This window comes from Daphnia magna, linkage group LG3 (assembly GCF_020631705.1).
Source record: "Daphnia magna isolate NIES linkage group LG3, ASM2063170v1.1, whole genome shotgun sequence".
In the NCBI taxonomy this organism is placed as follows: domain Eukaryota; kingdom Metazoa; phylum Arthropoda; class Branchiopoda; order Diplostraca; family Daphniidae; genus Daphnia; species Daphnia magna.
In genome coordinates this window covers 7,305,337-7,331,150 of record NC_059184.1, presented here as the reverse complement: position 1 = coordinate 7,331,150, position 25,814 = coordinate 7,305,337, and the positions used below count along the sequence as shown (strand labels likewise).

Below are 25,814 nucleotides of genomic sequence, written 5' to 3'. Positions count from 1 at the left end.
TTCGTTTTATGGTTAACTGCGTAGTTCAACCAAAAAGTTCTACTCAATCAACGTAAAAACCGTTTTACGGTCAACCAAAAAGTTGAGCAGCTCAACTACAGGTTGACGATAAAACGCACCCTAAGACAGATTTAGGATAAGTTACTGCATTAAATTGTTGTGTGTTTATTACTAGTAACCTTAATAGAGGCAATTCACTTCGCGGTTTCACGTGTCAATTGTTTCTGCGTCCGCCATGTTTGCTGGGTTTTTGTGTTATTTTTCTCATTGTGTTTATAGGCTGAGGCATGAAGGAGGAAAGAAGGAGACGCTGCTCCCATAAGGCCCTGCAGAAATTTTTGAGGCGATGATGATATCTGCCTCGGGCAGAATTTTCGTTCTTTTTTCTGCCACCAGATGCGGAAGAGTAACGAAATATGAGAAAATCTATGCTTTATTTTGGTTGCCACCGTTATGGACTTTTCATCTGCTAGACTCTTGTCAAAACTACCATCATGCTTGCTTGTCAAAACTAAGCATGTTGAAGTGAAATTTTGAGTGTAGGGCATATTTTTTATATTTTTTAGAAAGAAAGTGAAAGTGATAATGACTTGTTGCATCATAGGGTGTAGGAAAGGTTATAAACCAACAAGAAAACATCCAAATCCTACCAAACATAGTAGTTTTTATTTTCCAAAAGACTTTGAACTAAGAGGCAAATGGATAACTGCAGTTAGCCTCCATTCAGTTAAAAGAGAAAATTTGGCTCCGAAGCCCCAAAGCAGAGTGTGTGCACGTCATTTCTTGTCTAGTGATTTTCGCGTTGATAAAATAAATATTGAAGAAGAAACCATAAATACAATTGATGGAATGCGAAGCAGGCTTTTACCACATGGAATACCATCTATCAATCTGACACCGGAGGAAGGTATATATGGTTTCATTAGTCCTATTGATCAATAGTTATTAATAAGTCATGTATATTTACTCGTAGTATCATTAAACAATTTATATTTGTTAGGTAATGAACCACAGCTACCGACAGTTAAAAAAAGGAAATCTGTTGATGAATAAAGTTGCTCTACAACTTCTTTACCCTTTAAAAGAAAAACATATGAAAGAGAGCCATGTCATCAGATATTGCAACTACAACAATCCCATCTACAGACCACAACCCCATTTCATGTGAATGAGAATGTTGGCATGCATGTAGATGATTGTGCTGAGGAAACACAACTTTCAATTGTTACAGATGTCCTGACTTCAAACACTGAAGAATGTAATGTCATACATCAAGGGAACTCAAGGTAACAATAAAGTTACGTAAATACTAATATCGATCGTCATACATTAACAATACGTTATTCTTCGTAGACATAGTGATCACCAGCCAAACAACAAGTCTACCTTTGAGAGATCTGTTGTGGCCGACTATCCTGAAATGATTTCTTCATTACCCACCTCAATCGACGATCTCGGAATATTCATTCCGGCTGACAACTGGACAGAGTTAAACCAAGGACTCGCGAACAGACCCAGCCACAATACTCATTTGGTTGAAGCAATGTTTGTTGGAGAAGTTCATTCCATTAGGAAATCAGTAACTGTTGACTTCCTACATTCAACTGTGACCACTTATATGCTTGACAAATTATGTGACCCGGTCGATTCTGGAATTAAAAATCCCCAAAAATTCTCAAATTACGCTGAAGCAAACTACATATTGAGAGAATTCGCGGCAAGAGGTCGATGTGTCGGAATTTCAGTCGCCAAATTTCAAAATATAAGTCATGTGAATACTGAATTATATATTGTGGAACCTGATTACGAAAACGATATTTGCAGAGCTACTAGGTACGTTCATTGTTTACAACTTATGCAATACTTAACTGCTGACTTTAAATATCATTTATGCAATGCATATGCCATTTACTATCAGCCAACGGTAGTGCTACATGTACAGAGTGTCAGTCACTTTTGCGTTTTTTAACTATGAGGATGGCCCGTGATCAGAAAACGCGTAAAGCCACCAATAAAACCAAGTACGCTTGTAAAACTAAAGAACAAGTGGTTCAGAAACTAAGATTAGCATCAAATAAAATAAAAATGTTGATGCAATGGAAGCAACGAGCTAAGGCCAGATTGCAGGTATAACAAGTCGTCCTAGAACAGTGTGAATCTATTCCAGTATATCTTTACTATGAATGTTTTTGAATAGGTCATGAAGAAAGATGTCGTCAACTTGAGGGCCAAGATGAGTGAAATTGCAAAATCAACTACGTTACAGAACATTCAAGATAAAATGAAAACAAAAATGGACTCCAAGGTAACACTCCTTTGAATTCAATCCTATTAAATCCTTCCTAACGGATTCGTACATATGAGAACCTGCAGCATTCCCTGCTCAACCGTGCGACCATGCCAACAAATGATACCTTATCCCCATCGGATTCCTACATATGAGAACCTGCATCCTTTCCTGCTCATCCGTGTGAACATGTCAATATACAATACCTTATTTATCATCATCCCTATTATCTTTATCTATCATCATTATTATCTCCTGAAAGTCTAGTATTTCTTCTTTATTATTCATGTTTCCCTACATATTTATTTATTTCGTAATGTTACCATTATGCATGCCTGAAATAACTGTGATACCTGTCAATCTTAAACGATTTATTTTTCCTTCACAGACACTGCTGACTTTGAAAACCATTACACTTTATTACACAGTCACAAGCCAAAAACAAATACGGCATGAGATATGAAGCTGAGTGGCTTCTGGAATGCCTTCTTTTACGCATCAAGAGCGTTGCTAGCTACGAACATATTCGAAAACTAAAACTACTCCCCCTTCCAAGCCGTAGTACCCTTTTAAAACTTTTGAGCGGTGTTAGCTGCCATTTCGGCTACAACATTCCAGCGTTAGAAGCAATCGAAAAAATTGTCCAAGGCAAAGAAGGCAAAGAACTCCTACCTATAATTTCTTTCGACGAGGTATCTCTGACGCCCAAGCCCGATTTCAACACCGAGTCGCTTGCATTCGATGGGTTTGCAAATCTCAACACTGATCCGGTTCGTAACCGAGATGAAATAGATAACCACGATGGTGATGGACCGAGACCTGAACCTGATGTCAGCGGAACCCCTGTTTTGGCTGATCACGCCCTAGTTTTTATGGTTAAGCCGCGTTCACGCCAGAGGTTTTTCGGCTAGCCGAAAGATGAAAGATGAAAACCAAAAGATGAAAAAATTTCGTTTTCATCTTCGACTATTCACACTACAAATTTGTTCATCTTGGTAGATGGCGCTTATTACTTTTTTCGCTACTTAATTATTTGTGTCGTCTGCAGATTTTCTGATTTTTGTGTGTGATTATTGTGAGTTCTCTTTTTTCTTAAAATTAAAATGGAAGTAGGAATAGAAGAGAGTAATTATGAGTACGAACTTTGGATTTGGAAGCTGAAGGTCGTTTACATCATGTTATCACTTTGGAAAGTGAAGTTGTCATTGAGAAAATGTGAAGTTGCCCGTAGAAGACGACCGATAGGAAGGTTGTGGACACGCTTGCATAACACTGAAGAAAATCGTGCAAAGCATTCTTGGTACAATACGATCTTAAGAGAAGCTGCAATGCACGACCAAGTCGTCTTCTTTAATATCACAAGGATGACACCAACTACATTTGAGGATCTTCTTCTGCGTTTGGGTACAGTGCAGTCATTGCATAAAAAGGACACAAAGTATCGCAAGTGCATACCACTAGGTACCAAAAATATCCAAATATCAACACAATTGCAGAACATATTTTGTTCTATAGGTGCACGACTGGCCCTAACACTCCGTTTTCTTGCTACTGGCGATAACCTCAGAAGCATTGGCTACGCCTTCCGTGTCGGGCATTCTACTGCAACGGAATCAGTCAATACTATCACAGCAGCCCTCGTTCAAGTTCTAAAAGGGGACGTAGTGAAAAAACCTTCAACAGAAGAATGGAGAACAAAGGCGAATGAGTTCTATAACCGCTGGAATTTCCCCAACTGTGTTGGTGCTGCAGATGGTAAACACATTTCAATCCAATGTCCTGCCCACTCAGGTTCGTAATAATTGTATGATCAATCACATGTTTACATTGATTAATAATAATCATTACTTTTTGATAATATAGGTTCTTTATACTACAACTATAAGGGGTTTTTCAGTATGGTGCTTCTGGCTATCTGTGACGCTAATTATTGTTTCACGCTGGTTGACTTTGGAGCATACGGCAGATAAAACGATAGAAGTGTCTACAACTCTTCCAAATGGAAAAAGCAATTTGAAACGAATTCCTTGGGTGGGCTAATTTGATTAAATTATTAATATCAATGTAGTCATTATGACATTTCATGAATCTTATAGGACTACCTCCACCTAGTCGTCTCCCAGAAGCGAATCCAAGTTATTACCCTGAGATGCCTTATGGTGTTGTAGCTGATGACGCTTTTCCTCAAGAAGTGTACATGTGGAAGCCTTATCCAGACCGCTGCACGGGTCTCATGGCCAGGATGTGGATGATATACAACTACAGGTAACATATTACGGTTAATTTTCAAATGTCAGCGACATAATCTCTTCTAAAATAAAAACCGCTCTTAATTTATCCAGGCTCTCCAGAGCAAGACGGACTATTGAAAACGCTTTTGGAATCATGGCAGCACGCTGGCGGGTCTTCTTGAAACCGATTCCTTTTCATCCAAAGAATGTGAAGAATTTAGTCCTTGCAGGAGTGGTGCTGCACAATTTCCTCTCAGTTGCTGATCCTAGGTATGGTGATGCAAGTTACGGTGACCGCTATCGGAACGGCACATTATCAGCGGGCCAATGGCGTCAAGACATCAGCGAAAGAGAAATATCAACTTGCTGTTTCCAAGACTTAGCTCCCAAGATCGGACAAAATGCATCAAATGCAGTGAAAGAAGTTCGTGATTACCAAAGGAAATATTTTAATAATGAGGGTATTGTTCCGTGGCAGGAAGATTATTTTTTGGAGCATGAATAACAACTTCAAATGGCGATATTAACGTTTCCCTGTTTTATTACTGTGTTGCAGTTTGTACAAATTGCACTAGCATTAAATTGCACATTAAAATACATAGAAGTGACAAATCTCTTATTGACTCTAATCGTTTTTTATCTGTGTTGCGAGTGATTTCCTTCGCCAGTCACTACAGCGTTTTTTTCTTCTTGAGTTCCTGCTTGTTGTGGTAAATTGCCTGCTCTATTTCATGGCGGATGTTATCGCGTGTCTCTTCGTCATCAATCGCAGCCACACGCAATCCCAAGTTTTTGCCATAGCTGATCGTAGGGCCTCTTCACCTCGTACGACCTCTTCAATGTCGTTGAGGATTCGCTCGAGAGGATTGGGTTTCTTAATTTCGGGTTTGCTCTCTAAAACTTGACCGATTGTTTTCATTAACTGTCCGATTTCTTTGGCAGCCTCGCTTTCCAGACTAGCCTTCTTGCCTGTTACATAAAAAAAATAATACGTAATGTCTAGTCCACGGACAAAACATAAAAACATTCTTAATGATACCTTTAGTCTTTCTAGGCGCAGTTGGACTTGGAGCAGAAGAAATCGGAGTCTTAAAACCAGGTTCCTTCAGTCCCTCGATGGTCTCCTTATTACAACTACCACTCGCGATTAGATCCATTTCCTTAATAAACGAATGATCAGAAAAATCAGAAGCACTTTCTAAATCATTCAACGAGGACATCGCATTTTCTTCGTCGTGATGATCTGAATCTGAAAGTACAAGTCTTTTATTATAGCATTTCTGTGAGCAAAATTTGAAAGGTGGTACCAGAAGAATAATAAAAGTCCTCCCTTTCCAAAATTTCTGTCATTCTCCAATTTTTGATAGGTGTATTACTTTGTTCCTCATCCAAAGATTCATTTCGTTTTCCTTCCTCATCCTCATCGTCCACATTTGTGACCCTCCTGATAAGTAGAAATATTTGTAATTGTCGCCCTACGTATAAAAAATTAAATGTAATATATACATACTCGGCAACATCTTACACTTTGGAAAGGAATCCCATTTTTTTCGAAATAAGTCCAACGCTTCTTCGCACGTTTGGATCCATCCAAACCACTGCCACTTGGATCTTCTTCACTCAGCCTCTTCTTTTCAATCCTGTAGGTGTCCTTCAATTGCTTCCATTTCTTTTTTACTTCGTCAGGACCTGTTGAAAAACAGTTACATAAAATAGCTAACAGAATATATTTGAATAATTTGTAGAAAATGTAATAAACAGCATACTAATGGAAAATTCCCTTCCGATGACAGCTCTAGCTGTAGCTTGGGATACATTGTTTTTATAATTAGACATCGTCACGTCATACAGAACCGGCTGCTTTTCAACAGACTGGATGAATCTCTCAGTCGTTGCAATTGACCATATTTTAATAACTCGTTTTTGATTCCTAAATAATAAAAATATGAGGGATGACGATCACATTGCCACACACACTTATGAAATTATAAATAAAACACATACGCGTTGGTAATTTTTTTGCTTGTATCGCTCACTCCCAGCTAATTAGGAGATTTCCTCGATGACTTCGTTGTTGCGACTAACTTGGGCATTTTTTTCCAGAAACTATGAACAACAACACGAAACAAATCACGAGGAACACACGACTTCTTGAAAGAATGACAGCAGACAGATTTGGCATTGATGATGTTGACCTAATATCAAAAATTAATTGCGCATCAAATGGAAAGCTGTGATTGGCTGTTCAGTTTTCAGCTTTCGTTTTTCGGCTAGCTGAAACTTTTCGGTGCCGAAAAGTTTAGAAAGTTTCGTCTTTGGAAAGATGAAATTTTTTTTCGTTTCAGCTCGTTTTTCAGCTCGTTTTTTTCATCTCTTATCTTTCGGCTAGCCGAAAACCTCTGGTGTGAACGCGGCTTTAGGCCATTGCTAGACAAATGGGTCCAGCCTTTTGGAGTGTTTGCTTCAGCTGGCGCTGCGTCTGGGAAAGATCTGTATAGATTGGTCATAGCGGCAATCATTCGTTTAGAGGCTCGTGGTGTACGGATTTTGGCGGTTGTCAGCGATGGGGCCTCAACGAACATGAAATTTTGGAAGCTGGCTGGGGCTGGCATTTTTCAAAAGGGAAATGAGGAAGACGTTAAAAACACCTTTGCTCATCCAACAATATCTAACAGAGAGATTTTCGTGCTGCAAGATCCCCCCATGCATTTAAGTGTGTCGGAAATCAAATGTACAATCATCCTACTGTGCAGGTAGTATTAATAGTGCTCTACTGTTTTGACAATTATTTTATTTTTAATATTTTATTATTCCAGTGTAAAGGCGAACTGATGACGCCACACGGGCTGATAGAGCTCTTGTATAAAACAGACAACATATTTGGAGAGGGATCTGTTTGTCCAAAGCTTCGCGACATGCATATAAACCCTACTTCATTTCAAAAAATAAATGTCAGCTTGGCGATGCAGGTATTTCTGTGATTTACGCTATAGTCTTTCAGTTGTTATTTGTATTTTCTCTTAAGGTTCTATCAACATCAGTGTCCAAAGGACTTAAGTTTTATCGGACCTGTCCACAACTTGATGAAGAGATAAGATTACAGTTCCAAAACAGTCAACCACTAGAGGAGATCGTTCAATTACTAAATGACACTTTCGATTTAATGAACGCCCGTTGCCCAAGAGACGGCGTTACAATGGATAACTAGCCAATGAAGAAAGAGGTTTTTTTTAAAATTTTGCTACCGTTCTTCGTTGCTTCTAATAATTCTCGCGATGTTTATACTCAACAACAGAATCTACTGAAACTGAATGACCTTTTAAAAAATAGTTCTTGCTTTATAAAAGTGAAACTCCCCGTAGTCACGAGGCCAAAAGACAAGACCCAGTGCTTCTATCAAGGAGTTGAGCGTCCAGAGTATCCACCGCCGTTCGTTTCTAAACATACTATTAAGGCGTTGCGGGTCACTATTAAGTCGATGATAGAACTTGTGGAGTTCCTATTAAGTCCAACATATGCTTTGAGATACGTCCTAACTGCGAAATTCAACCAGGACTGCTTGGAGGTGTGATTTTGTTTTGGTTTTTGTATTAAGAAATTCTAATTATTTAATTTTTTTAGCGGTTTTTTGGAATCATTCGATCAGCTGGTGGAGGCCAAAATAAACCAACCGCTTTGTCTTTCCTGCAGCTTTTCAGGATGCTGAGTCTGTACTATCCAACAAAAACCGTTCTCCGCGGCTGCAACGTTGACGGCCAGGAGAAAATGGAAATGCTAACTAGCTATACTGACTGGCTCATCAAAAGATTCAAGGACAATCGAAAAATGAACAAAACGTTTAAGAATTACATAAAGGATATTCTCCTAACAAATATCAAGGTAGAGATCGAACATAATTTCGATTTCGATGTCGATGTCACTGTTAAAAATCAAAATGTTGTACCTCAAATAAGCGGTTACTTGATTTATCGCTTCGTAAAAGATGGTAAGCATTGTAAGGAATGTCATGAAACAATGGAGGTGAAAGAGGAAGATATTTCTCCCGAATTCAATGCGCATCATCTCACAAAAACTAAAAGTAAGGGCAAGTTAAGGTTCTCTTCCCCGAACCTCTTTCAAATGCTGAAGCAAGTCGAGTTCTACATTCTAGATTTTTGCGGAGTAGGGTATATCGTTCAACATGACTCCTTCAGGGATATTTTCTACACGCTGTGCGTAGACAAACTGCCAAAAGTAGGTTGTGATTCCCATTTTCTTAAGCTAATGACTAATTTGATATACGATTTCATGATTATTCGTTACAAATATATTGCCAATCAAATAAGCAACGATGTTTCCGGTGCAATAATTACGCGAAAACACGCACAATGAAAGTTGTCTAAAATGTTATGTAAATTTTGTTTTTTCATGAAGTACACATGTTTTGTTTGATATTTAAGAAATCAGCCTTTTCATATTTTTCAAACCCGTGCCAACCCGTAACGATAGCAACCAGCGAAAGCCCAGATTTTCACATATTTCGCTACTCTCCCGCATCTGGTGGCAGAAAAAGGAACAAATCCTTCCCCTGAGGCAGATATCATCATCGCCTCAAAAATTTGCCCGACCAGCTCCTCCTCCATTCCTCCTTCATGGCTGAGGTTAAAATTTATCAATAGAAATTTAATTTGTGAAAAGATGGCTAAATTTATTTTTATTTTTATTCTTTCATTTCATTGCTATATGTTTTGGTAAGTATCTGTAAAAATTTTGTGTTAATGGACCTTTATTGTTTAATTTAAAAACATATTTTGTTTAGGGCAGTCATGGGTTTCCAGTATTGTTGTGCTCCAGGTTGCAAAAAATCAAGCAGGGATAAAAGTGTGCGTTTTTTTTATGTCCCCTGTATTCGTAAAAATCTAGGGAAAGAAGAATTGGAAATAGGAAAAAAGACGAAGAGCAGTCTGGTTAAAAAGACTGAATCTAGTTGATAAGAAAGTTACGAATAACTATACAGTTTTTGATTCACATTTTGTGCTAGGTAAGTTATGACAATTATGTTAATCGTGTTTTTGTTCTCACCTAACCTGTTTTTGTACCTCACCTAAACTGCAATGTTTTTTTTGGTAAATACTACGTATCACTTTACACATTATAATCTAAATTTCAAATTAAACATACCCTGCTGTGCAATTGCAGTGTCCAGCAATGACTACGCCAGCTGAATTGAATGCAGCCCATGGCTGGGCTGGTGTATCATTAATGCTCATAGAATGACGAACCTTAAAAAAAATTATACATTAAACTGATGTGTACAATAAACAAAAAAAAAACCAAAGAACCTTTGCTTTCAATAACACATTTTTGTTGAGCAGGCTTAGCACATACAATGAACCTATACCACAGTCGATGAATCTTTTATAAGCCTCAAGTCCCTTTTATGCCTTAAGGTCTTCATGGGTGTAAGGAGACTTGGAGCAGATGAGGTAATTCACCAAATCCAGATTGGTAACCTGAGTCTTTTTTCACTGATTGTAAGTCCGTTACACCAATATTCTTCATGAATTGTGTACGGGCAATACCAACCTACTAATAATAGTTTGGCTGCATACCAACACCTATCTTCATGCTGCAATGTGGATGCATAAATTGTCAAGTTAGATAAGTTGATTATTTGAACATCGGTATTTAACACAGATTCTTCTTCGAGCAAGGAATCTGACTCGAGAATTTCGATTTCAAATACGTTGTCACCCATGACAGCCCTGAACCAAATATTTTTTAAAAATAAAACCATATAGGTCCATTAACACAAATTTAAACAAATACTTAACAAGAGATGTAGACATTAGATGCTGGAATAAAAATAACAAAAAACTACACTGCTTTTCCACAAATGTTATTTGCATTCAAAAATTTTAACATCACCCTATACAAACAATGAGAATAAAAACAATACCAACCAGCAAAAATGGCGGACGCAGAAACAATTGACACGCGAAACCGCGAAGTGAATTGCCTCTATACTGTTTAAAACTTCTGTAAACGAAGTAACATTATTTCTTTTTTTAGAACATGAATCCACATTAAGTGTTGTACTTCACAGATAGAATTCTTTCTATTCTTTGAACCACAGTGACTTGAATTACTCTGCGTACTTCCCCTGGCATCACCATTAAAAATCACAAAAGCTGTGCCGTCACGGTGGACAGCCTTGTGAAAGATTCAGCAAGGAATGACTCTTACCGACAATAAAGCACGGTAGTGGGAGCATCATGGTGTCAGATGGTTTATAAAATAAAGGTGTTACACGACATAAAAGAGTCATTGGAATAATGGATCAAAAAGGCTTTTATTCCATATTAGTTCAAACAGCCATTTCAGAGGGAAAACGACTGATAAGATTTGTGTTCCAGGAGGATAACGACACTAAACTTTCATTTACATTTTGAAGAAATGATATAGAATAAAAAGAGAAATTTGGTAACTAATTTTTATAACATGATTTTGATTTGCAGAATCATTATTCATACAATTATCTTCAACTTAAAATGTAAAAAAATATATTCTAGGGAACATCGCAAGGATAGTTTTGCCATCACAGAGACCCGATCTCAATCCCATCGAGGCAATCTGGGACTATATTGATTCGCCATTGAAGAAGGGTATAAGGCCATCCCGAAAGAAAATGTCGAAAATGGTGTAACAGGTGTAGAATAGTTTTCTACGCAAAATACGTAGATTTTTTAAATGCAAAAGAGTTTTATGGCAGTCATAGACACCAGAAGCGATAATACTCATTTTAAATAAAGATAAATGAAATAAGATAACCGATAAATTTTTCAAAACAAACATGGATATGGTTGGTTTTATTCGTATGCATGTTGTACCTAGCTAATTGGTAAGGTAAAATCTATTGCACCTCACCGGTGAGGTACTCCAACGGCCAATACATGCTATTGCACTTCACGGCGGCGTTGCTAAGTTTTATTATTTTTTCTAAAATTATTTTTTGTCTGCCAAATTGTTTTGTTTATTTTCGTCTGCCTAACTTGCCCTAACTAATTTTACCACGCTGATTGTAACTAGGTTAGATTAGAATCTCTTCTTTCATTTTGTTGATATTATTTGATTAACAACACTGATTTTGTTATTTACAGGTGTTTGTAAAGGAAGAGGGATTGATAGCAAAGAAATCTGTGCTGTACTTGGTGATTTACAGCAGTCCATATCTTCTACGATGGCATTCAAGAGTGATTTGCACCAGTCCAGATGGATGGATGGAATGCAGACTGGTGATTGTCAACAGTCCCTTCCTTCTACAAAGGCATGCAATAGTGGCCAATGTCTATACCATTCTTATGTTGATAAGAAAATGTCTTGAATCAATGTATTTTAATCGCCAAAGCAGCAACACATTTCTTTGTACAGTAAGTTTATTTGAGACAGTTAATACAAAACCATTTATCATGCATATCTTTGGGACAATTATTGATAGTTAATACAAAACCATTTATCTTTCATATCTTTAGGACAATTATTGATGCACATCTTTTGAAACCATCCGTCACAATCATCCGCGACAACGCACCCGTCACATCCGATAAACTCCAATCCTTTTTTCTCCCAACCTGTCCTGCGACAGGTACAATACATTAATTCTGCTTCGACAGTCTCGTGAGTCCTCGTTGCACGACTTGGAACTGATGGGAATGGAGTTAGTTTGCCGGAATCCATACACTGAACAAGGTGAGGGCGTAACTTTATGGGGTCATACATTCTTCTAGCAGGGTCTTCTCCAAATGCCAAGCTCGTAGCAAAAGCAATTGCGAATACCCCGCAATCATACCCATTGCTCTGCCGTTGACAATCTTTGATTATGTATGTCATTTCCTTTTCAGATGATTGGAGGAGACTGGACATACAACTTAGGACATGCTCGTTTCTCCATGGATGGCCGGGACTGCTGTCATAAACCAGTACATGTTCACGTTGAATAAATCCTTTGGCAACTAATACCCAGTGATCCGATCCGTCATGAACGATCTGCAACCATTGATCGCCCTGCGCTCGGGGGAATTCAAGGCTGCCTCCAATTGTACAGCAGAACAAACCCCCTATTTCTGGATTTTGCTTTTTCAGGATTGCCTGCGTCTTGTTGATGTCGCCTGACATGAGTTTGTTCGTCTTTGTTAATACTTGCGGCTTATCCAAGAAAAGATAGGGTTGTTTACTCCTGTCCCGTTTATTTCGAAGGCAACCATCAGTCGAAGACACAAGCTATTAAAGGTAATAAGGAAATTTGAATCATTATACTGAAATTCTTCTAAATATATTTTTTTTACCTCTACAGAAGTATCGAATAATGTAGGTGTGATCAGTGTGATGGATACGTCCACTTCATCGACAGGTGGAACATCAGTGGCTGTGGTGATGCAAACGTCCGTTTTGTTTACAGGTGAAACTTCGCTGGGTGTAGGTATGGTGGGAGCGTCGATAGTTATCTATAGGAGATCAATGAGTATTAACTTGGATAATTTTCAATGGATTAATGATATTGGTTTACCTCTAGTGTACTAGGTAAATCCTGAAGTTGTGTTGAGGAATCTTGATTATAAAAATCCTTCATGTGTTCTTCTTCCACAGCCAAAATTAGCATTTCTTCCATCTCTTTGCTCATAAGTCTGCCCATCTAATCAAAAGTGAGAAACACAATACAGTTATTATACGTATTGTTAGGATATATAAGACATTTGCTTACGTTTTCTGTTCTCAATCGTTTCCTAGGCTTCACGTTCTTCTCATTACGTACACGCTTGGTCGCTCCTCCTTGTCTTCTGCCATGGAATTCACTGAAAAGACTTTTGTCTTTTCCCTTTGGTTTTCCTCGCTTTTTCGGGACCCGTGAAATTCAGAGATCCTTCCATGGATGCGGTGAAACCACAGGACACTTATTATCCGGTTCAGCGCCTCGCCTCGTCTCCATTGCCCCTGATTAACGACCTCTCCATCTGGGAAATCATCTAAGGTAAGATGAATAGTTGGAATTAATATTAAATTTTAGATTGAAGAAACTAATTTACCCGTTTTAGATAACCTAATTGGTTTCTCCTTCTTAACTAGATCGTGAATATCTAAAAAAAGTTGGATTTTTTCTTGGAAATCACTGGAAGTAAGGCCACTTAGGGTCTCAGCCATTTTTTTGAAGAGCGTCAGGGCCATGTTGAATTGTTCTCTGGCCGTCACAGGACGTATCCTTTTTTTCTTTGTTTCCTGGATTACTGTAGGTGGTGCGATACTCTCAGGTACTATTACACCGTCCTATACATACTTTAAGAATAAGTATTGTAAATTGTGACTAAAAGTATGCAAATTACCTCCGGGCAGCCAACCAACCAGTGTTGTGAAAAACAGTTAGCTTCGATTTCCTTCTTGTCTTTGATGAGGAAGAATATGATGTGGCGACAGGGCAGTCCATAATTCGAGAAAAATTGACAAGTGCACTTGGTCAAATCAGTACGAGTCCGGTAATTGTAGTTCCTCGACTTGATGTCGTACACTTTATCCTTCTGAATGTAGTTGTATGAGATTTTCTTCTTTGTAACAATCCCGATCTGTTCAGCTACAAGGCTCCAAGCGAATGGGGATATTTTACGTTGATAGTCCTGGAACAGTGGATTGGTTTTGGTGTTTTTGTGGGGAAAGCGCAGCTCTCTAATTTTTTGCTTCAATTTTCTCTCCGTCATCCGTAACTTGATATTGTCTAGAAGATGGCGTATTACTAGATCTAATCTCTTCGTTTTTAGAAATATTTCCTTGATGGTTTGATGGACCTGAGTGAATAGAACAATTATGTTTTTTTAATTTAAATTTTTTTTGGTTTAAATTCAGATTTTACCTTTCTAAACGATTTGTTGTGTTATTACCAAACGTCGGTAAGTGACGGCGCCCGAGAGTCGTCCACTTTGGTGCGATGTTAAACCAATTCAGCTGAAAGTACGACGAAAGACTCTCCTCCCCCTTACCAAATTTAGATGTTATATAAAGTAACATATTTTTTTATAAAAATAACTTGTAAGCTACCTTGATTGAACAAATGCTGTTTTTCATGCTCAAAGGCAGCGTCCGTTTCCGCGTACAGAGCTTTTCGAAAATGCTCGCGGATTTCGTCTTTGCACTGTTCAGTTAATCCCTTACCATCAACCTTTTTATTTAGACGAGCATCAACCGCTTTAAGGACGTGAAAATGGCATAAAATGTGAGTCGCCTCGGGAAAATACTCTTCCAATGCTGCGATCTCGGAGCAGTCCTTATCAGTGATGGTGACTTTTGTGATCCTTGCGTCGTTATTCTGTAAGTATGATTCATCATCATACTTGATACTTAACATCAAAAATTGTTTTCGTCAACCAATTTTGAAACGTTTTCCCCGTTCCTAGATGCCTGATTGATTTGAAAGAAAAGTTAATAACAAACATCTTTTTAAACAACTTTAATGCATTAGTTTGATTCAACAAACGAAATCAATCGGCAAGCAACGTGACCTTCAACCAAAAGACGTTGACTTTCAACGTAACTTTCAACCTAAAGGGAAACAAATAATCAAGCACGAGACGATCAATGGTTGCAGATCGTTTACGATGGATCGGATCACTGGGTACTAGCCGGTACTAGCATCGTACAACGAGGACTCACGAGACTGTCGAAGCAGAATTATTGTATTGTAATTGTCGTAGGACAGGTTGGGAGAAAAAAGGATTGGAGTTTATCGTATGTGACGGGAATGGTTGCGACGGATGGTTTCACAAGATGTGCATCAATAATTGTCAACATTGGCAACATGTTCGGCTAGCTTAGCTACAGCAGACTCGACGAGAGATTTCTTCATTTCGGCCTACAAAGTTCATATTCGAAATAAACAAATGTTTCAGGTAAAAGGACTTAGACAAAACTTTACTTACGGAAAACTGTTTGAATGCTTTAACGAAATTCGATCCGTTGTCCGTTACAACATGACTCACTTTGTATGCCGGCAAACCGTATTCATCCATGACTTGCATAATATTTTCTGCTACTTTGTCGTGAGTATGCGACCCTGTAGAATAAAATGAGAAAAATGAGTTTCTTATTTTCTTCACATAAAAATATGTAATCACCTGGGAACCTAAGGCAAGCAATCGCAGCTGACATCCGAATAATAGTTCCATCAGGAAGCATCTTAAGCCAGTGGGCTGTAACAACCATAAAACTGCGTCTCTTTGCATCCCAAACGTCAGCTGTCAAACAGACATGCATTGCCATTTGGAATTCGTTTTTGATATGGGACTTAAACTTTACAAATTCTTTTGCAATAAGTAATTTTAAAGATTTCGTTTTTTCTCTAGAGATTAAGAGATTAAGAGGGGTCTTCATGCGCAAATGAGTCGCTTTGGTGATCAGTCGGCTGCATGAATGTAGCAAATGCTCCGCGCTTGGCCTAATTCTTGTTCCTGGAGTTTTCTGTCATTAAAACAGCGAAAGTTAAGCCTTTTTCAACTTTAATTGAATACACAATTAATGGGAATGGCGGAACATTCATCCACAAGCTCCATTTGCGACGAAGACGATTCCACAAAGAGTCAGCAAAATGACCTTAAAACACAGCAAGGGGAAAGCTTCAACTACGACGACATTTTGGAACATGTAGGGCAGTTAGGACAATATCAACTACGTACATTTTTATGGCTCTGCGTACCCGCGTTTTTCCCGGGTATGGTGGTGATGTCTTACACGTTCACGGGCGCTGTTCCTGATAATAGGTAAATAATCTGTTAAATGTTTATTGTTTGTTCAAAGCTGTAAATGTATAACTCTTGCTCAGATGTTTTGTAGAGGGCTGCGATGCTGACTATAGCGTTTCGTCTGAGTCCAATCACTTCTTCACGCCTTGGCTAAACAATACAATTCCCTGGAAAGAAGACAATACCCCGGATCAATGCAATCGTTACAATTACACTTGGACAAACTTAGAAGAATGCCAGCAACCTAACGCCCCGACTGACCCAACAATGATTGTAGGATGTGACCATTGGATTTATGATACATCATTATTCCAATCAACCATCGTCACGGAGGTTTGTTTATCATATACTCCTGCAGAATTGCTTTTTTTTTTTTTAATGTAAGAATCATTATTTTACAGTTTGATTTGACCTGCGAAAACGAATGGAAAGAAACCCTGGCCAGCTCAGTTTACATGTTTGGAATGCTAATTGGTGCAGCAACACTTGGCAACATAGCCGATAGGTATACCTAGTTTTCTTATACAGAATTCAAGTCAGTAGGTGTATAGGTATCGAACCTGTTTAAGGTTATCCTAATTGAAGTAATATTGTTGTTTAGAATTGGCCGCAAGTTGGCGTTTTCTGTGAACGTTGTGCTTCTTGCCACTCTAACCACTGGTTTGGCATTTTCTCCGAATTTCATTACATTCTGCGTGTTGCGATTTTTGTGCGGCGTCACCGCCATCGGCCATTTTCTTATACTTTTCGTATGGGGTAAGTTGTTTGGTAACTTTGAAACTATTCACTACTGAAAAAACGATGAATTTATTACTCTTCTTTCCAATTAAAAACGTTTCCCGGTAACGAGTTAGGTGTGGAAGCTGTTGGCAAGAAATACCGTGTGATGTGCGGTTTCATATACCAGTGCGTTTTTACCGTCGGATGCGCAGTCCTTGGTTTGGTGGCTTTTTACATCCGCGATTGGAAAAATCTGCAACTCGTCATCAGTGTTCCAATGTTTGACCTCGTCTCCCTTTATTGGTAAGAACTCCGATTGTACGTGTTTTACATCAAGTTGTTGCTGATCTATGCATGATTCTCTGAAATGAAAAGGGTCGTCCCGGAATCGATCCGTTGGCTAATCGCGAAGAAACGTTACTCGGAAGCCCGTCTCCTCATCCTTCAGGCGGCGAAAATGAATAAGAAAAACGTGCCAGATCACTTGATCTTTGTTGAAAAAGAAAAAAGCGACGATGTACACACCAAAATCCTTAAACATCTTATATATTAAGTCTGCAAATGTCCATTGAGTCAAACAAAACATTAAGATTTTTATAACAGCAAAATTACGACACAATCATGTCTACGAATATTTTAACAGACAGGTGGCCGCGATCACGAAGGGGAACCAGTTTCCGGCAGCGTTTCAAAGGGAGAGAGCATTCAAGATGTATTTCATTCCAAAGTTCTATTGAAGAGATTTGCGATCATGTTCTTGGCTTGGTAAGTATCAAGTTTGTACATCAAGTATATACTATTAGCATCCCAGAACAACGATTTAATTGTGATGGAAAAACCTAAAGGATTGCTGCCGTGATGGGGTATTACGGGATCACATTTGCAGCGACGAACTTATCTGATGACTTCTTCCTCAATTATGAACTAGCAATGCAAGTATCCAATTTGTCTATAGCTCACTGATTTCTTATCATTTCAATTGATTACCCACAGGGCTGTGGAAATCCCAGCCTATATTAGCGGTATCTTTCTCGTGGACAAACTTGGGCGAAGACCTACCCTCAGCGGCGGTTTGATTGCCAGTGGCGTAGCTTGTCTGATAACAGGCCTTGTTCCTGAAGGTATGAATTAGATATATTATTTTGCTTAAAAGGGCAAAGAGAAGCATGAATAGCTGCTTGATTGTGATAAAGATCCTCCGGCAATCAGGATCACTTTTTCCATGCTCGGAAAACTGTTCATATCGTGCGTGATGGCAACGGTCTATTCCTATACGTCAGATCTGTTCCCTACATCAGCTAGAAGTGCTGCAGTAGGACTCTGTTCGACCTTTGGCCGTGTTGGTGGGATATTAGCACCTATTATAGCTACCGCTGTAAGCAAATTACGTAAAATATTACGTTACTGGAGATTACCTGAATTTACAGCTTATACACAGGGAAGGAAAATTGATCCAGCATTGCCTTTCATAGTATTTGCTGGTGTCAACCTGAGTGTAGGACTCCTTTGTCTTCTTTTACCTGAAACTAACAAGACAACTCTACCGGACACAGTTGAAGAAGCCGAGGAAATGGAAAAGTAAGCGAGTTCCTTAGTTAGTTCTATTTATTAATTTTTTTATTTACTTCTATTTGTGATATGTTATTTTATGCACATGTTGTCTTTTATACGAATGCTAGGTATACCTTATCATGTTTGCGGCGGAGCAAGAATCGAATGGAAGAACCAAAAGGAACAATCGATGATTCAGTGTCGATGTAGACTATTTTTGTCAATATTTTGATCATTAACACTTTGAGGGTTCTTTAATCAACTAGTATATTTAAAATCTTACCATATATGGAATACAAATTTAACATCTCCAGTGGCGCAGTTGGTTAGCGCATGGTACTTATAAGACAGTAACTGATTGTGCTGATCGATAATGCAGAGGAAAAAGGAGTAATGCCGAGGTCGCGAGTTCGAGCCTCGCCTGGAGAACTTTTGGTCTTTATCCACTGTGACATTCTCAATAATTTAACGTGTTCTATTGCACACAAGTTTTCTAACAAAATAGGTCAATAGGAGTTCGATCGAGCTATTACAACCTTATTAATACCTTTAACGAGTACACAACAGTTTAAAGACTGGAAGGCTTCACCGTGATTGGAAATGCTTAAGAAAATGTGAAAAAGTCTTGCAAAGAGTTGGGATTCTAAATGCACGCTACAATATGTGTTTCGTAGATCCGTGGGATTTTATGATTAAGTAAGTCTTTGAAGCCTCCTAAGCCGGGAATTAAGAGTTCTAGTCCTGCCAGTGGTACAAACATGTAGTTGAATATTATAATGCAGAATACATCTTCAAAATTGTTGCTTGGTGATGGGTATTTATCACGTAAACAGGTTCATGTTTTCAAAATTTAAATGCAGATTATTAATTTGCAAGCCTCTGTGGCCTAATGGATAAGGCACCGGCCTCCTAAGCCGGGGATTGCGGGTTCGAGTCCCGCCAGAGGTAAAGGAAATGAATAGTTAATGGCATTACGTCTATAATTGTTTGTCTCAAAGCCGAAAGGTTGATAGAAATAATTTATATCTGAACTTCGATGTGGTCGAACATTCTGTGAATGATTGGGTCACGATCATCAAAATCTGTTAATACTTGTACTGAATGGGAATTAACACTTTGAGAGTTCTTTAATCTACTAGTATATTTAAAATATTAGTATATATGGAAATACAAAACAAATATAACCAACAAATATCTCCAGTGGCGCAGTTGGTTAGCGCATGGTACTTATAAGACAGTAACTGATTGTGCTGATCGATAATGCAAAGGTAAAAGAAGTAATGCCGAGGTCGCGAGTTCGAGCCTCGCTTGGAGAACTTTTGGTCTTTATCCACTGTGACATTCTCAATAATTTAACGTGTTCTATTGCACACAAGTTTTCTAACAAAATAGGTCAATAGGAGTTCGATCGAGTTATTACAACCTTATTAACACCTTTAACGAGTACACAACAGTTTAAAGACTGGAAGGCTTCACCGTGATTGGGAATGCTTAAGAAAATGTGAAAAAGTCTTGCAAAGAGTTGGGATTCTAAATGCACGCTACAATATGTGTTTCGTAGATCCGTGGGATTTTATTATTAAGTAAGTCTTTGTAGCCTCCTAAGCCGGGAATTAAGAGTTCTAGTCCTGCCAGTGGTACAAACATGTAGTTGAATATTATAATGCAGAATACATCTTCAAAATTGTTGCTTGGTGATGGGTAGTTATCACGTAAACAATTTCATGTTTTAAAAAGTTAAATGCAAATTATTAACTCGCAAGCCTCTGTGGCCTAATGGATAAGGCACCGGCCTCCTAAGCCGGGGATTGCGGGTTCGAGTCTCGCCAGAGGTAAAGGAAATGAATAATTAATGGCATTGCATCTAAAAATGTTTGTCTCGAAGCAGAAAGGTTGATAGAGATTATTTAGATTTTAACTGCGATGTGGGCGAACACTCTATGAATGATTGGGTCACGAAAATCAAAAATCTGTTAATACCTGTACTGAATGGGAATTAACACTTAGAGGGTTCTGTAATCTACTAGTATATTGTCACACTTGACTTTAAAGGGATGTATTGTAACTCAAAACAAGTGAAATACATGCGAGAAAAAGAATAACACTCTTTTAATTAGTAGCTACGGGTCTAGCGGAATAAGAACTAATGAGGGAGAGAAAATAGTGGGTTTTATACTAGCCTTGAAAATACGCCCCTCCCCTAAGGTTACATGAACTTAACGTACTTTCTTAATCTATTTTTAAAATTTCTGCTTAATAAAGAGTAATGCCCGATGACATTACAACGAATTTCCATATTCGTAATTACAGCGTCAGCTGTAGCTTCTCTAGGAAGAGATAAGCATTTCTGCTATTGTCCCTCCGCGACAATATTTAAAATCTTAGTATATATGGAATACAACATAAATATCTCCAGTGGCGCAGTTGGTTAGCGCATGGTACTTATAAGACAGTAACTGATTGCGCTGATAAATAATGCAAAGGAAAAAGAAGTAATGCCGAGGTCGCGAGTTCGAGCCTCGCCTGGAGAATTATTGGTTTTATCCACTATATGACTTTCCCAATAATTTAACTTGTTCTATTGCACACAAGTTTTATAACAAAATACGTCAATAGGAGATCGATCGATCTATTACACACTTATTAACACCTTTAACGAGTATGGCAGAACAGTGTAAAGACTAGAAGGCTTCGCTGTGATTGGGAATGCTTAAGAAAATGTGAAAAAGTCTTGCAGAAAGTTGGGATTCTAGCTCACGGTACAATATGTGTTTCATAGATCCGTGTGATTTAATGATTAGGTAAGCCTTTGTAGCCTCCTAACACATCGGCGCCACTAGTTCGACCCGGAAGATGAGGCTCAATACCTCAATACGAAGTCATTTCGTATTTCATATATGGCACAGGTATATGGCATATTGGCATGGTTGCATGGACTCTTTATGTAGTTAAACAGCCGAATGCTGGTCATTGACTTACTTTTTCCATTAGAGAGTAAAGTTTATTGAGGCAAAGGCTCTAAACAGAACGGTATACACATGTCCAAAATTTAACAGTAAAGTCGTTAATCAGGACTGAAATTCGAAATCCTCGTTCAATTTTGGTTGGAATAGTTAAATTTGGCAAAATTCTGAGATATGTCCCAATTTTCAAGAATTTGAAAAACAGCAAAGGCAATAGCCTTCTCACTTTTGCGATTTTTGGTCAAATCCCAACTTTGGCTAAAAGGTTTAGATTCCTACTCGAAATTGGACGGGGATCACGAAAATCAAGTCCGTTTTGAAGTGTGATTTGTATTTTCGACAGTAGGACGTTCGAAATGGAAATCTAGAAATTCGAACATGCTCAAATTCTACTCATAACACGAAAATCGATTAGCTTACGCCAAATATAACCTGAAATTCGAAATCCTCGTTCAATTTTGGCTGGATTATTGAAGTTTGGTCAAATTCTGAGATATGTCCAAATGTCCAACAATTTGAAAAACAGCAAAGGCTGTAGCCTTCTCACTTTTGCGATTTTTGGTCAAATCCCAACTTTGGCTAAAAGCTCTTGATTCCTACTCGAAATTCGACGGCGATCACGAAAATCAGGTCCATTTTCAAGTTACACTTGTAGTTTTAACAGTAGGACCTTCTAATGAAATTCTAACATGTTCAAATTCTAATCAAAACTTGAAACAGATTAGCTTACGCTAAATCTGACCTGAAATTCGAATTCCGCGTTCAATTTCAATCAAAATAGCTTAGCTTTGTTGAATTCTGAAACATGTTTAGATGTAAAGTTTTAGAAGAACCACAAAGGCTACATGGATTGAAACGAAGACTGAAAGCTGATTCTAAAATAATTTGCTAAATTTGTAACCTTTTTCTTCTTAACGTGTATCTTGTTCGTTTCGGACGTATCATTTTTCTGTTGAGTGAAAACTAATTTTGTTTTTCAAAAAGCACGTAGCCGGTATTATACGTACCAAATATAAGCAGAGAGACCGTAATTAGACTCATTTGTAGTTTGTACATCCGAAAGCAAAACGAAAATTCGACTATGAAAACAATGGTAAAACTTAATATTGCAAGTATTATGATTGTTGTCATTAATTCTCCTTTCTGTCTGCTGTTTAAAGGGTAGTAAAATTTTCCATAGCCATGCATTTGTTTTGGTTTTATCCGTTTTTCTATCCGCTGCATTCGGCCAATTGACCACTCAAGCTAGTAGGACTACAGTAACCAGGATGCCAGTTGGTGGCACAACAAGACCAGGTATATTTTATTCACGGTGTCTGTGTATTTGATACTATGTGTTTCTTTAGTAAATAGTTCGTCCTTTTTTTTTTTTAATCTGATTAAAACTCTATTACAGGAATACCGTCAACTGCCTCTACCCAGGCACCAGGTACTACGAGACCAACGCCAAGTGCCTCTACTCAGGCATCAGGTACTACGAGACCAACGCCAAGTGCCACTACCCAGGCACCAGGTACTACGAGACCAACGCCAAGTGCCTCTACCCAGGCACCAGGTACTACGAGACCAACGCCAAGTGCCTCTACCCAGGCACCAGGTACTACGAGACCAACGCCAAGTGCCACTACCCAGGCATCAGCTACTACGAGACCAACGCCAGGTGCCTCTACCCAGACATCAGCTACTACGAGACCAACGCCAGGTGCCACTACCCAGGCATCAGGTACTACGAGACCAACGCCAAGTGCCTCTACCCAGGCATCAGCTACCACGAGACCAACGCTAACTTCAAATGCCTCTACCCAGGCATCAGCTACTACGAGACCAACACTAACTTCAAATGCCTCTACCCAGTCATCAGCTACTACAAGACCAACGCTAACGTCAAGTGCCTCTACCCAGGCATCAGCTACTACGAGACCAACGTCAATGTCAAATGCCTCCACTCAGGCATCAGCTTCTACGATACCAACGCTAACGTCAAGTGCCTCTACTCAGGCATCAGCTACTACGAGACCAACGTCAATGTCAAATGCCTCCACTCAGGCATCTGCTATTACGAATCGAACGACACCGTCAAATGCCTCTGCTCAGGCATCAACTATTACGAATTCAACGCCATCGTCAAATGCCTCTATTCAGGCATCAGCTACTACGAGACCAACACCAACAATGGTAACCAGAAATGTTACCACCAACGCAACTACAGGTGCCAGTGAGCTCTTTCTTTCTTTCACGAGTGTAGTTTTGCACTCGATGTATATTTAGATTTTTCTGTTAAGGTATTACCTTTCGATCTAATGAATTTCTCATTTCTCCTGATACCACAGGCACTTTAGGACTAACCTATAATCCGACAACTAAACCATATGTTTCGGAAATCTCAGGTATCTATCACCAATTGTCCTTTCTATTTACTGTTTAAAGGATACAATGAAATTCTTCACATCATGCGTGTATTTTTTTTTTCCACTTTTCTATCGGCTGCGTTCGGTGAAGTTTCCACCCAATCAACTACTGTAAACTTGATGCCAACTGGTAACACATCGAAAACAGGTATATTTGATCGACAGTAGCTATATATTTTATGTATGGAGTTTCTTTAATCAACAATTCGTCCTTAAATTCTTTTTTTCAAAATATCTGATTAAAATTCCAATACAGAATTACCGTCGAATACCCCTGATCAGGCAGCAGCCATTACGGAAGCAACACCGAACATGGAAGCCACTATAGATGCCGGTGAGCTACTAAATATTCTTTTTTCTCGAGTGTTGCATTGCACTTGGTGAATACTTACAATTTTCTGCTAAGGTTACCTTCCCACTTAATGAATTTCTCATTCCTCTTGATACCACTAGGGGCTTCAGGAATAACCCAAAATCCGACAACTAATGCAGAAGTCTCGGGTATCTGTCATCAATTCTTCTTTCTATTTACAGTTTAAAGGCTAGTGAAATGATAGCCGTGCATTTTTGTTTTGTTTTTCCGCTTTTTTATCCGCCGCGTTAGGCGAATTGTCCACACAAGCAAGTACTGTCAACTTGGGGCCAGATGATAACACATCGAAAACAGGTATATCTTATCTACAGTAGCTGTGTATTTCTTAAGTCAATAGTTCATCCATAATTGTATTAACTCCAACGCAGAAACCCCGTCAAATGTGGATGCTCAGGAATCTACTATTATGGAACCGACGCCAAACACGGAAACCAAAGATACTACCACGGAAGCAACTACAGATGCCAGTGAGCTCCTTAATATTCTTGTTTTCCCGGGTGTAGTTTTGCACTTGGTGAATATTCTCAATTTCTCTTGATACCACAGGAACTTCAGCAATAACTGATAATCCAACAACGAGGACAGATCTTTCAGAAACCTCAGGTATCAGCCACCAATTCTCCTTTCTATTTACTGTTTAAAGGGTAGTGAAATTCTTCATAGCCATGCATGTTTTTTTTTTGTTTTGTTTTTTCCGCTTTTCTCTTCGCTGCGTTCGGCGAAGTTTCCACCTAAGCAAGTATTGTAAACTTGATGTCAGTTGGCAACATGTCGGAAACACGTAGATTTTATCCACAGTAGCCGTGTATTTCATAAAATGATTTGTCTTTAGTTAATACTTCAACCCTAAATTTTTAGTTCAAAAAATCCGATTAAAACTTCAAATACAGAACTACCGTCAACTGCCTCTTCTCAGACATCAGCTAATACGGAACCAACGCCAAACATGGAAGCCAAAGATGCCACCACGACGGAAGCAAATACAGAAGCCAAAGATACTACCACGGAAGCAACTACCCAGATAACACAGTGCCATCCCAGAGACGTCCCAAACACGCCATTTTGAGACGTCTGAGATGTACTTGGAACATACCAGATTTCCAAGTTTACATTCCTTGGACGTCTTTTACGCATGGGTAATGTCCGCTTCGCCGAGATCCCATACTCGTACCTATCTCGTCCCATTGGATAGACCTTGGACGTCATTCGGACGGAATTGGGTATGTCAATGGAACAAGTGAGATGCGTAATAAACGTCTTGTATACGAATAGTATCTTCATTCATTCTCATTTTTTCCGCTGCATATATTGATGAATTTGCGACAATCCCGCTATTTTCCATAAAATAAAGAGACTCTTTCGTAATTTCTTTCTGTAATTTATCTAAAAAAACTCAAATTTATTTTATTTCTTCAGGTACAATATGAAACTCAAAGTAGTTAAATTAATCAATTACAATATGAAACTCAAAATAGTTTAACTTATCAGGTACAATATGAAACTCAAAATAGGAAATTTAATC

General features: G+C 38.6%; 3 protein-coding genes, 3 long non-coding RNA genes and 5 other non-coding genes across 17 annotated transcripts; 9 read left to right on the top strand and 2 right to left on the bottom strand.

Annotated features, from left to right (window-relative positions):
• LOC116919832 lies at window positions 1-3,448 on the top strand. Of its 2 annotated transcripts, XR_004392049.2 has the most exons (7): window positions 1-539; window positions 605-907; window positions 1,001-1,286; window positions 1,354-1,833; window positions 1,919-2,127; window positions 2,198-2,305; window positions 2,374-3,448. It is a non-coding gene; the product is annotated as an uncharacterized LOC116919832 (long non-coding RNA). The 2 variants fall into 2 exon arrangements; XR_004392048.2 differs by having other exon boundaries at window positions 1-907.
• A 94-nt stretch (window positions 3,449-3,542) lies between these two features.
• LOC116919833 lies at window positions 3,543-4,832 on the top strand. Of its 2 annotated transcripts, XR_004392051.2 has the most exons (5): window positions 3,543-3,748; window positions 3,803-4,078; window positions 4,151-4,318; window positions 4,384-4,552; window positions 4,630-4,832. It is a non-coding gene; the product is annotated as an uncharacterized LOC116919833 (long non-coding RNA). The 2 variants fall into 2 exon arrangements; XR_004392050.2 differs by having other exon boundaries at window positions 3,543-4,078.
• Window positions 4,833-5,031: 199 nt separating this feature from the next.
• On the bottom strand, window positions 5,032-7,241 carry LOC116919830. Of its 2 annotated transcripts, XR_004392044.2 has the most exons (6): window positions 6,523-7,241; window positions 6,285-6,448; window positions 6,029-6,207; window positions 5,826-5,962; window positions 5,558-5,767; window positions 5,032-5,487 (listed from the first exon to the last, which is right to left on the bottom strand). XR_004392044.2 is itself a non-coding variant. In XM_032925885.2 (4 exons), the coding sequence occupies exons 2-4, from the start codon at window positions 5,866-5,868 to the stop codon at window positions 5,243-5,245; spliced, it is 498 nt and encodes a 165-aa protein (XP_032781776.2). In that variant the 5' UTR covers window positions 5,869-5,962; window positions 6,029-6,267; the 3' UTR covers window positions 5,032-5,242. The 2 variants fall into 2 exon arrangements, 1 of the variants encoding a protein (XP_032781776.2); XM_032925885.2 differs by lacking the exons at window positions 6,285-6,448; window positions 6,523-7,241 and having other exon boundaries at window positions 6,029-6,267.
• Window positions 7,242-9,194: 1,953 nt separating this feature from the next.
• LOC116919831 lies at window positions 9,195-11,463 on the bottom strand. Of its 4 annotated transcripts, none has more exons than XR_006644629.1 (3): window positions 10,084-11,434; window positions 9,840-10,016; window positions 9,195-9,779 (listed from the first exon to the last, which is right to left on the bottom strand). It is a non-coding gene; the product is annotated as an uncharacterized LOC116919831 (long non-coding RNA). The 4 variants fall into 4 exon arrangements; XR_004392047.2 differs by having other exon boundaries at window positions 9,250-9,779; window positions 9,840-10,262; window positions 10,327-11,437; XR_004392046.2 differs by having other exon boundaries at window positions 9,250-9,779; window positions 9,840-10,025; window positions 10,084-11,426.
• A 4,449-nt stretch (window positions 11,464-15,912) lies between these two features.
• On the top strand, window positions 15,913-18,579 carry LOC123470793 (organic cation transporter protein-like). Its single transcript, XM_045171618.1, has 11 exons — window positions 15,913-16,295; window positions 16,358-16,610; window positions 16,679-16,782; window positions 16,879-17,033; window positions 17,132-17,300; window positions 17,373-17,514; window positions 17,641-17,762; window positions 17,843-17,929; window positions 17,991-18,118; window positions 18,191-18,372; window positions 18,436-18,579. Exons 1-11 carry the CDS (start codon window positions 16,054-16,056, stop codon window positions 18,577-18,579), a joined length of 1,728 nt encoding a protein of 575 aa, XP_045027553.1. The 5' UTR covers window positions 15,913-16,053.
• A 276-nt stretch (window positions 18,580-18,855) lies between these two features.
• On the top strand, window positions 18,856-18,977 carry Trnai-uau. The gene is made up of 2 exons: window positions 18,856-18,893; window positions 18,942-18,977. It is a non-coding gene; the product is annotated as a tRNA-Ile (tRNA).
• Window positions 18,978-19,423: 446 nt separating this feature from the next.
• Window positions 19,424-19,496, top strand: Trnar-ccu. The gene has a single exon. It is a non-coding gene; the product is annotated as a tRNA-Arg (tRNA).
• A 246-nt stretch (window positions 19,497-19,742) lies between these two features.
• Window positions 19,743-19,864, top strand: Trnai-uau. Its single transcript has 2 exons — window positions 19,743-19,780; window positions 19,829-19,864. It is a non-coding gene; the product is annotated as a tRNA-Ile (tRNA).
• Window positions 19,865-20,310: 446 nt separating this feature from the next.
• On the top strand, window positions 20,311-20,383 carry Trnar-ccu. The gene has a single exon. It is a non-coding gene; the product is annotated as a tRNA-Arg (tRNA).
• Window positions 20,384-20,957: 574 nt separating this feature from the next.
• Trnai-uau lies at window positions 20,958-21,079 on the top strand. Its single transcript has 2 exons — window positions 20,958-20,995; window positions 21,044-21,079. It is a non-coding gene; the product is annotated as a tRNA-Ile (tRNA).
• Window positions 21,080-22,922: 1,843 nt separating this feature from the next.
• Window positions 22,923-25,358, top strand: LOC123470488 (endochitinase A-like). The gene is made up of 9 exons (XM_045170764.1): window positions 22,923-23,720; window positions 23,842-23,898; window positions 24,011-24,067; window positions 24,176-24,253; window positions 24,373-24,420; window positions 24,524-24,586; window positions 24,661-24,759; window positions 24,839-24,895; window positions 25,183-25,358. The coding sequence occupies exons 1-9, from the start codon at window positions 23,441-23,443 to the stop codon at window positions 25,356-25,358; spliced, it is 915 nt and encodes a 304-aa protein (XP_045026699.1). The 5' UTR covers window positions 22,923-23,440.
• The last annotated feature ends 456 nt before the right edge of the window (window positions 25,359-25,814 follow it).